Source organism: Pan troglodytes, chromosome 7 (assembly GCF_028858775.2).
Source record: "Pan troglodytes isolate AG18354 chromosome 7, NHGRI_mPanTro3-v2.0_pri, whole genome shotgun sequence".
Classification (NCBI taxonomy): domain Eukaryota; kingdom Metazoa; phylum Chordata; class Mammalia; order Primates; family Hominidae; genus Pan; species Pan troglodytes.
This window is the reverse complement of record NC_072405.2, coordinates 31,014,569-31,025,106: the sequence shown is the minus strand read 5'-3', so window position 1 is coordinate 31,025,106 and position 10,538 is coordinate 31,014,569. Positions and strand designations below refer to the sequence as shown.

At 56.4% G+C, this 10,538-nt stretch overlaps 1 protein-coding gene across 4 annotated transcripts; it reads left to right on the top strand.

Annotated features, from left to right (window-relative positions):
- The first annotated feature begins 2,738 nt into the window (after positions 1-2,738).
- EGR3 (early growth response 3) lies at positions 2,739-8,547 on the top strand. 4 transcript variants are annotated; one of them, XM_519651.7, is made up of 3 exons: positions 2,986-3,420; positions 3,857-3,909; positions 4,729-8,547. In XM_519651.7, exons 2-3 carry the CDS (start codon positions 3,870-3,872, stop codon positions 5,736-5,738), a joined length of 1,050 nt encoding a protein of 349 aa, XP_519651.2. In that variant the 5' UTR covers positions 2,986-3,420; positions 3,857-3,869; the 3' UTR covers positions 5,739-8,547. The 4 variants fall into 4 exon arrangements, with proteins under 4 accessions (XP_001157715.1, XP_519651.2, XP_003311688.1 ...); XM_001157715.8 differs by lacking the exon at positions 3,857-3,909 and having other exon boundaries at positions 2,739-3,420; XM_003311640.4 differs by lacking the exons at positions 2,986-3,420; positions 3,857-3,909 and adding an exon at positions 3,619-3,708.
- Positions 8,548-10,538: the final 1,991 nt, after the last annotated feature.

The window sequence follows — 10,538 nt, the reverse complement described above, 5'->3', positions numbered from 1 at the left end:
TATCCAATCTTGCTGACGGGTAAGCAAGCCCTGGTGCAGGTCGGCAAACCTTGCCCCATGCTCTTCTACTTGGAAGCAACAAGTCCAGCGTGCCGAAAAGTGTTGGGAGAGGGGCCGTCTCCTCCAGTTGGGAGTGGCTGCACTCCACCGCCTCTGGGGCCCTGGAAGCTTAAGGATCCCAAATGCTTCCACTGCCTCTGCCTTTCCCAACGCAGGCCCCAATCGAACAGGATAAGGGCTTCTAGCTCCTCACTCTGCAGCCCCTCCTGGGGAGAGATCCTGACAGGTGGAAAGTGGGTTCATCACGGTGGGGTCCTCCAGAGTTGAGCTGGGCGGCCCGGAGGCCTCTCACTTCCTTCCCACCACCCCCGCAGGCTGAGCTCTGCCTCGCGCGGGGAGACATGGGCACTGCAGCCTTCGGGCCTGCAGCTCGCCCAGGACCGCGGACCCCACAGCGTCTCCCGGCCCCAGGCAGGAACCCGTGGAGACCCTCCGCAGCCTCCGGGTGCACGCGCAGCAGGAAGCACTCTGGAGGGGCCAGGTCTGGGACTGGCGCGCCCGAAGCTCGCTGGTTGCCGCCCCTCCCTGGCCCTCCCTGCTGCCGGGCTCTACGGCCAGAGGCCAGAGCCGCTGGCTAATTTTTCACGCCCCCACCCCCACCCCCACCGCCTCCCTGGGTGACGCTACAGCCTGTGCGGTTCCTTTAAAGGCTGCGGGTTCCGTTCTTCTTTCCTTTTCCACTGGATGCCAAAATATGCAAATCTTGGGACCGGAATCTGCAGCCAAATCGAGAAGGAGAAGGGGCGCGGCCGGCGCGTCACCGGATCCGCTCCTTGTATGGCTCTTCCCGGCTTGGCCCGCCGCCCTGCGACCCTCCCCGCAGTCGCCCGGGCCCCTCCCGCACCTAGCCCGGCTCACACCGCCGCCCACGCCCCCCGACCGGCCGCGCGCCCCCCACAAGGGAGGGAGCCGGGGGCGGGAGGCGCAGCCTGCCCTGATTCTGACCGGAGCGCGGGACCGCTGCAGCGCTCTCCCTCCCTGAGCCGCGCTGGCGGAGGACAGCCCGGGGGCGCTGTGGCTCCCTAGTATAGGAGTGGGGAGCCTGGCGGGAGAGGCGGCGGGGGTGGAGAGAGGGGGCTCGCGGGAGGCGGGAATCCCTCCTTTCCTAAGAACTGGAGAAGATGGGGGGAGGCCGGGCCCTCCGGTCCCCAGCCCTCCACTGAGTGGAGGGGAGGGGAGGGGAGCGAGGTTGTCATCCACCTCCACCACAACGTGCAGCCCGGGAGTTCCTCCCACACGTCCCCGGCCCGCGTGGCCCTCCCACGGCGTGAGGCCCGGGGATCCTCTCTTCTTCCTTGTCAACACTCCCACTCCCCCCGAGAAATGCACGTTCCCCCAACCCCGACTCCCCAGCAGGGGACGAGGGATTCACCGCGCCCACGCGGCCACCGAGGAGGGAATCCTCCCCCGCCAAGCCGATGTGATTTGGGGTCGCACCCCCATGCTCCCGCCCTCTCCTCCCCCTCGCCCGCGGGCCGGCTGCGCGCGCCTCGGGAGCAGGCCCCAGGGAGCACAGCAGCCGCCCCCGGGATCTGCTGCCGCTCCGGGAGGTGAAAGCGCTCCGGGTCGGCACACAGGCCGCCCTTGACTGCGGAGCGCTGGCAGGCAGCAATGGGGACAGCCCTGTGGAAGGCGAGGGGGAGGGCAGAGACTAGGGGAGGCCGCCAGTGGCTCAGAGACTGTGGGTTCGGCGTCCTCCTTCTGGAACTCTGGCGGGCCCTTCGCAGGCAGCAGTAGACAGCGACTGCGCCCGGGCCTGCTGGGCCCTCCTGCCATCCTGTGGCCACAGAGGCTGCTTGGAACCGTTAGGGAATTTACTGGGGATTCAGTGCACGTGTTTATCTATCCCTTCAACTTCATTCTTTCCTCTTCACCACGAAAACCGCATATCCTCGATCCCATATGGATGGGGCTCTTGTCTTTGGCGCAACTGCTGGGGTGCTCCGAATCTCCTCGCCACTGCGCTCAGCCTAGAGTCAGCGCCGGGTCAGGGGCCCAGGGAGGCGCAGGGGCGGCGAATCAGAGTGAAGTTGGCACAAAAGTTCTTGGGATATTGGACCAAGGAATTCTGACAAGTTGAAACACCCCCCCAACCCTGCGCGCACCCCTCCTTCCCCCCACAAAGGGAAGCACTCCCTTTCTCTTAATCTCGGATAGGATCCCGAACGCTGGAGCCGCTGAGGTAGCAGGGGCGCAACGCACGCCTTCCGGGTTCCCCAGCAGTTCCCGGGCTGCAAAGGGACTTCGCCAGATGTTTTCAACTCTCTTTCTAACTGCTGGGGTGTTGGAGACCACTTGCAAACAACCCCACCCCACCGCCCACCTCCCCCCAATGCGCTCTCCTAATGCAAACCTCAAATAAACACACACAATGAGTTACTGGTGTTTCGACTCCACGCTACGCGCTTTGCGCTTTGCATGCAGCTGTATCCTTCTTTCCTCTCTCTTCTCGCATTCTTCTTGTTTCTTCTCCCCTTCTCTTTTTTTCAAGAGCCGCGAGCGGTGCGGGCGCCGCACGTTGGCTGCGGCCCGCTTCCTGCTTTCTAATGTTCCATTGTGAGGAGCTTCCATTGTGACGTCGCGCCCCTTCGGCTGGGCTTTGTCTGTCCATATATGGGCAGCTACGTCACGGAGCTTTCCCGGGGCTCAGATAAATAGGCTGGTGGAGTTCCCTGGCTGGGAGCTTTTGGGCAGCAGTGAGCTTGCTAGGAAGCGGCGGGGCTGGTGGTGGTGGTAGCAGCGGCGGCAGCGGCGGCAGAGGCGGCGGCGGCGGCGGCGGCGGCGGCGGTGGCGGTGGCGGTGGCAGATCGGGGGGCGGGGGGGCGGCGGGCGCGTGTCTGTTTGTGAGATCAATACTGAGGCCGCGTCCGACCCCCTTGAGCCGAGATCCCCCCCAGCCCAGCCCCCACCCCACCCCCCGCACACGCCCCACCCCCCCCCCACGACCCAGCCTCATACTGCACCAGCTGAGGCACCCAAGAGGATTACCCCCTGGGGCCCTCTCCCGCCCCCCAAAAAAGAGAAGATCCCCTCTCCTGGCCCATCCCTTCCCTTCTTCCCTCCCCCCTCCCCCCGAACTTTCCCTCTCGCATGCTTTTCCCCTGCACCACGGATCGCCTCTCGGATGCCGCTTGCCTGGAAGCTGCGTTAGGAGCGAGCGGCGGCGGTGGCGGCGGTGGCGGCGGCGGCGGCAGCTCGGGAGTGCTATGACCGGCAAACTCGCCGAGAAGCTGCCGGTGACCATGAGCAGTTTGCTAAACCAACTGCCTGACAATCTGTACCCCGAGGAGATCCCCAGCGCGCTCAACCTCTTCTCCGGCAGCAGCGACTCGGTAGTCCATTACAATCAGATGGCTACAGGTAAGGGCGGCGGGGAGGCGGCGAGGCAGCGAGGAAGGAAGGGGAGAGGAAGAGGAGGAGGGGACGACCTGGTGATGGATGGATGGATGGATGGATGGATGGATGGATGGGTGGATGGGTGGATAGATAAATGGATGGAGAGATGGGGGCGCGCTGGGAATTTTGCGGGGGGCGAGTTGCTTTTCCCACCCACTCCTCCCGCCCTCCTCGATCGAGAAGGCTAGGTTGGCGACGCCACGGTAGAGGCTTCGGTTCTCCCGGGTGGGGGCAGCCGCCGACCGGAGGGAGGTAGGTAGGTGCGAGCGGCTCTGGGGTTCTCCCTCACCACGCAGGGGGCCCGATCGCTGGGCTACGCGCAAGGCGTGGTGCTGTCGCCCTCTTCCCGGGAGGAGCCCGGCGTCTTTTTCACCCGCGCTCTCCCCCCTTACTCCCTCAGCCTCCCACCCGGGATGGAGCCATGTGCGGCGTGGAGTCCCCGCGGTGGGAGAGGTACTGCGACGCTGCCTTTCCGGGGCGTTCAGCAAAGCCGTGGGGGTGTGGGGACGGCGGGGAGAAGGAGGGGGTTCACCCGCGGGGCGAGGGCCTGCCACGGGGGACGATCCCGGGGCCGGGGAGCTGGGGAAGGGCGGCCTCTCCCGCCATGGAGACACCGGCCGGTTTTCCGCCGCTCTCCACCCTCCCTAGCTGGGGCTAGGATTTTCCCCTCCAGCAAGAGCCTAAAGCTCCTTCATGCCCGAGGAGGCTGGGGCCGGGGTAGGTGAAGGGAGAGCTCCCTTTGAGGGCGACACCCTTCTACGCTCCGAGGACAAAGCGTCGGAGCGCTCTGGGTCGGCGACCCGGGAGCAGCGCGCGTGGGGGGCATCGCCGGGGAGGGAAAGGCGCGGCGTCCTGGAGCGGACAGGGCCAAGGGAAGAGGCCGAGTTGTGTGCGGTGGAGAGCGAGAGCCCAGCGCGCTCCGGGTCTGAAACTACCTGTAGCTGCAGCTACCTGCCCGCCCCACCTCGGGAAGAACAACAATGCTTCTCGCGCGCGCGCGCGTGTGTGTGTGGTACGTGAGTGTGTGCGCGGCTTGTGCGCTGTGTGTGCAGCAGCCACTCCACACCCCGATCCGTAGTATTTTGCTATATCCAGGTTGCGCCCGGGAGCGCGGCACCGCCCGCTTTGCGCCGGGCTCAGCGTTCCTCTTACCCCATGCGCTACGCACTCCACCCGGCCGCACCCTCCGCACCTGGGCAAGGACCTGGGCGCCGCGGCCCGGAGCCGGATCGGCTTCACTCACCCCTCCCCTCTCTCCCCCGCTCTCCGCAGAGAATGTAATGGACATCGGTCTGACCAACGAGAAGCCCAACCCGGAACTCTCTTACTCCGGCTCCTTCCAGCCAGCCCCCGGCAACAAGACCGTGACCTACTTGGGAAAGTTCGCCTTCGACTCCCCTTCCAACTGGTGCCAGGACAACATCATTAGCCTCATGAGCGCCGGCATCTTGGGGGTGCCCCCGGCTTCAGGGGCGCTCAGCACGCAGACGTCCACGGCCAGCATGGTGCAGCCACCGCAGGGTGACGTGGAGGCCATGTATCCCGCGCTACCCCCCTACTCCAACTGCGGCGACCTCTACTCAGAGCCCGTGTCTTTCCACGACCCCCAGGGCAATCCCGGGCTCGCCTATTCCCCCCAGGATTACCAATCGGCCAAGCCGGCGTTGGACAGCAATCTCTTCCCCATGATTCCTGACTACAACCTCTACCACCACCCCAACGACATGGGCTCCATTCCGGAGCACAAGCCCTTCCAGGGCATGGACCCCATCCGGGTCAACCCGCCCCCTATTACCCCTCTGGAGACCATCAAGGCATTCAAAGACAAGCAGATCCACCCGGGCTTTGGCAGCCTGCCCCAGCCGCCGCTCACCCTCAAGCCCATCCGGCCCCGCAAGTACCCCAACCGGCCTAGCAAGACACCGCTCCACGAACGGCCCCACGCGTGCCCGGCCGAGGGCTGCGACCGCCGTTTCAGCCGTTCGGACGAGCTGACCCGGCACCTGCGCATCCACACGGGCCACAAGCCCTTCCAGTGCCGGATCTGCATGCGGAGCTTCAGCCGCAGCGACCACCTCACCACTCACATCCGCACTCATACGGGCGAGAAGCCCTTTGCCTGCGAGTTCTGCGGGCGCAAGTTTGCGCGCAGCGACGAGCGCAAGCGCCACGCCAAGATCCACCTCAAGCAAAAGGAGAAGAAGGCGGAGAAGGGCGGTGCACCCTCTGCATCCTCGGCGCCCCCCGTGTCGCTGGCCCCCGTGGTCACCACCTGCGCCTGAGGATCGGGCCCCCAGATCCCCACTTTTCCCCTCCAGTGCCTCCCGGCTGCTAGCCTGAAAGCAGCGGGAAAGCCAGCCACGGAGGCGTAGGGGCCGCGCCCTGGCCTCTCCATGGACGTGCGGCCCCTTGCTCCCCTTCGATGCCCCCGGTTCCCAACCTTTCACGCCGGCCAGCGGTCAGGGGCCAGGGCTGGAGGCGCCTTCCCCTCGCGGTCCCCCACTTAGCCAAGGCGTGGGGGCGGAAAGGTGGCGTCTAGCCCGCTTTGTTCAGTTCGGATCGCCTTGATCCAGGGGCCGCCGGGCCGCGCCAAGGACCTGCAAGGGACTGAAGGCGGAGCCCATCCAACCCTCGCCCGACCCAAACACCTCATTGTTTCCCCCACGTCTCCCTCTATACCCCCTCGAAGACTCGAGAGGGGGAGGGGGTAAGGAGCGCACCAAAGCGCAGAGCTTGCTGCCCGCCGCACGCACGCGCGCCTGCGTGCGGGGATGCGCGCGAGTGTGTGCGTGCTCGCGTGTGTGTGTATGTGTGTGTGTGAGTGTGTGTGTGCGCGCGCGCAAGCGTGTGTGTTGAAGACTCTTGAGCTGAACTGGGCTGTGTTTACCCCAAACTCTTCCCCACCTTGGGTCCCCATGCCGCTGGGAGATGTCCCATGCTGGGGGTCCGCACGTGGCTGGAGGAGGTGGTCTTCCATCCGCTCTGAAATCATGTTTCTTAGAGAAATGCCTCGGATGCCGCCGACGCGGTGCTGCTGCCGCCGCTTCGGGTTTGGCCCCTCAGAACCCCTCCTTTTCTGAGCGCTTCCCTCTTAGGCCTCAGGGCAGTTTGATCTGTGGGGAGAAAGAGCAGCCATCGCTGAGCCTGCCTTTTAAAATATATGTGTATTTCCTTAGCCCCACTCTAAGAAATCTATGTTCCTGAGTTTGCCCTCTGCCCTCCCACTCCTTCCCCTTCTCCCCTCTAAACCTTCTCCCATCTCTTTCAAAATCTTTTCCCAGAAAGGCAGGCTTCAACCAGCCACTCCAGCTTTGTGTCTTCTCTCAATTACATAGCAATTTCTCCTTCCCACCATCATGGGGAAGCTGGCTCTGCTTTTGCCCTTTGTCATCACCAACACAACAGATAGAATTTAAATATAAGTATATGGTGTGCGTGTGTATGTATGTGTATGTATATGCATGCATGTGTATAAAGATGCACATGCGTACATATACATAACATACACACAATATGTATTCCTAGCAAAATAAAATCTCTAAGGTACTTGGTTATCCAGTGCAGTGCACCGGAATAAAGAGAATTTGTAGGCGTATACAGCTTTAAATGATTTATTTTTTATGAAAATGTTAACTGATGAGATTATATCTACATACGTGTGTTATGTGTGTGGATATAGATACACACATATCTGTACATATACGTGTGAGTGTACATATATACACATATACACATCTATGTATGGATATGTGTGTATACACATATACACATCTCTGTCCAAAATTTCCTCAAAGATATGGGGATTTTTTCATGAATCCATGTTGATGAATGAGGTGTCTCCTTTCCATACCCAGTCTCACCTTCTCCCCACCCTACCTCACCTCTTCTCAGGCACCCCTCTTCCCCAGCTGTCCTGCCAGCCCTTCTCGTACAGGGTGGCTCCTTTGAAGTGGAGTAATAGGGAAGGTTGCTCTCTGCCACAGCTTGCAGCATGGTCTTGACTGAATGTACTGTTCCTGTTAGCGTTATTTCTCCTGTGGTCAGTAAGCTGCCCAGAGAGAAGGAACAAAGGTCTGGAGTTTACAGAATGTCTGTTTTTAAAGTCACTTTATGCGTTTTCCACTTTTTTTTTTAAGAAAAAGAAGTACCATTTTTGTTTTGTTTTGTTTTGATTTTTGGTGGTGGATAAATAATACTAAAAGGACTCTAGTGGAAAGGGGGGATATCGAAGAGCAGGGGGTTGTGAATTTCCAGGTACTTGGACTTTTTGTAGAAGGAGAGAGAAGAAGATGAAGTTTGCCAGGAGGGCCCATATTTTTTCAGCTGAAGGGTAAAATCTTTCTTTGCAGAGACAGTATTTTGCTGAATACTTTTTATAATGTGATGATTATTAAAAAAGCAAAAATTTTGGTCACTTCCAAGCTAGAAGGAGGAATCAGATACCCTTTAATATTTTTTCCTCGCTCCTTCTGGTATATGCATGTCACTGCATGATAATTGAGTTTTCCTTTGTTTTAATAAAACTGTTCTCAGACATTAAGCTAAACTAAGAGAAAAATAACTTTGTTGCCAAAAGGTTGTGCTATCCAGATTTTTTATATGTCTGCATGTTTTAAAAAAAAAAAGCAACAAAAGAAAATGCACTCTAACTTATGTGAACTGAGAGAAAAAAATCAGGTTTTAAACAGGAAAACCTATGGGGAATGATATTTTTTGAAAGACTTTTGTATAAAGTTGAGTACTTAGAAAAAAGACAAACCAGATGTAATATATTTTGTGGATGTTTTTATTTCTTGGATTTATAGTACCTTATACTAAGGTTAAAAAAAAATGCTTGATATTGTGAAAAGGTGAAATTCTTCACCAACATTTCATTTGCTCCTTTGTCATATTGTAATGCCAATATAATATAGTTAATGAAAACAGCATTTTTAAAAACCGAAATATTGAAATGGTGTAATGTTGTACCATTTGCACTGTGAGCAAATGCTAATACAGTAAATATATTGTGTTTGCTGACAATCAGCCGGCCTATAAATCTCCTTATTTTATTTCTTGTTTTTATAGCATAAAGCTTTAGTTTGGCCTGTTTTTTGTCTTGGTTTGTTTTTGGCTGGTGGTTTGTTTGATAGGTTGTTATGCCTAATTTTGCTGTTCTTCCTCTGAAAACTCTCAAAGTGGAAATGTGGAACTTGGTGTTATTGGAAGTAGGTCAGAATTTTGTGCAAGGTTCTGGTGTTTCAAATAGTTTTGAGTGTTTACTGTGGTACCAGGAGAATAGAATTCCCCTCCACCCTTCTGTAAGCCTCACACTGCCAGAGGGATTAGGCGAACAGGTTAGGTAAATTCATGGGAGTCAGGGCTGGTGACTGGGAATCTTCTAGAACCTTCTTTCCAGCTTCCAATGGGTATTTGGGGGTAGAAGGGAGGAGATCTCCTGGTTTATGAACAATTTCTCTAGAGACAGTCTTAGGGAATGCCAGAACAGGACCCTGGAGGGCCTGTCAGCCACACTGAGTAGTTCTCTTGCCAAAGATTTTGAAGCCTGAAAAACAGGTGGAGACTTGACCGAGGTTCTTCAGGGTTGGCAAGATGACCAGAAAGATTGGCAGCTCTTCTGTGGTCAGATAACTGGAAAAAATCAGCTTTTAAACTTCTATAATTTTAATCCCGCTTGGATGGGATTCCTCTAGGCCTCACTATTTGGAGCTGCCTGGTAAAGGTGAACCTCGCTGAAAACCAGCTCCTATGAATGACCCAGGGATCCAATGCCTTGAAAGGAAGAAAGGACATTTGGGATTTGGAGAACACACAGGGAATGTTTGCATAGCCTCAAACTGCCATACCTTATGATTCTACCTCCCATAAAAGCAATGCTTCTCCTATCCTCCAAGCTGTTTTCCCTAGAACATTCCTCCTCCTTAACTTAATTTGCCAGCCCTAGAGCTGTCTCCATTTCTCTTGAGGAAAATGTATCCTCCACTTCTTTCCTGTGTCTGCATCTGCATTTTGCACCCCTCACCTTTTTCCCCATAGTCCTTAGAAGGCTTTATCCCTTGAGGCTTCTTGTAGAGCTGTCTTTGCACAAGTCAGTCTTTGCTCCCTCCCCTTCTTTACGCCTGCCCTCTAAAAAAAAACTCACCTGGGTTCCACTGCTTCACCCAGGTTTAGGGGCTTGGTGTATAATGCTGCGCTATACCCCACCAGATTGTATAAATGCCCCACCAGCTTGTGACTGGAATCTGTGTCTCAGACCCTGAGGTGCCAACCAGGTCAGCCACAAAGCAACAGAAATGTCATGTCCCTGCTCAGAAACTGCTCTTCGGCATCCCCAAGGCAGCCCCATCACAAAGAAAAATATGGGTGGTATTTCTGGTTGGCTATAGTTACCAAGAAGTTGAGGCCAGACCTGGGCGGAGGAGGTAGGCTGTGGCCCTAGAAAAGAATGTTTTTGAAGTGAGAGATGAAGAAGGAGAATGCAGTATGGAATCTTAAATTTTCCCACCCACACAATTTTAGGTCACCGGCTGCCATCTTGAATTCCCTTCTCTTACCTCATGAAACTTCTAAAATTTCAGACTGTGGCTTCAATAGCCTCATAGAAGTGTCCTTCCTTTTTAACAAAGGGAATCCAAGATGGCGGAAAGGTCCTAACATTGAGCATATAATCCATCTCTTTGCTAAACTAGATGTTTCCTTCCAGATTTCTATGTATTTGTCAAGTGAGTAGTATGGGAGGAAGATACTGTCCCTGACTGTCTTCATAGTCAGCATCCAGCCCCACCTGCACCTTCTCCAATCAAACCAGGCCTTCGGTGTTACACTTTCATCAACAGTGTACTATGCTGCATGATTAATAAACTCACTATCCATTGGTGGATATTACTCAACCCAACCTGGTTCAACCACTGGGTTACTTGGCAATATGGCAGTCTGCCGGGCTGGCACCAACCCTGTGTGATGTAATCACTGATTCACACTTTGTAGCTAGATAAGACTGTCCCAGATAGCATCACACCAGCTACCCAACCCGCCTGGGTTTTGTAAATATGGGGAGAGGAGACTCAACCCTGAAACTCAGG

Coding starts and splice junctions, on each gene's coding strand:
- EGR3 (XM_009454999.5), top strand. CDS start 4,150: ATGCCCGAGGAGGCTGGGGCCGGGGTAGGTGAAGGGAGAGCTCCCTTT. Junction 4,469..4,728: donor CGCGCGCGCGTGTGTGTGTG/GTACGTGAGTGT, acceptor CGCTCTCCGCAG/AGAATGTAATGGACATCGGT.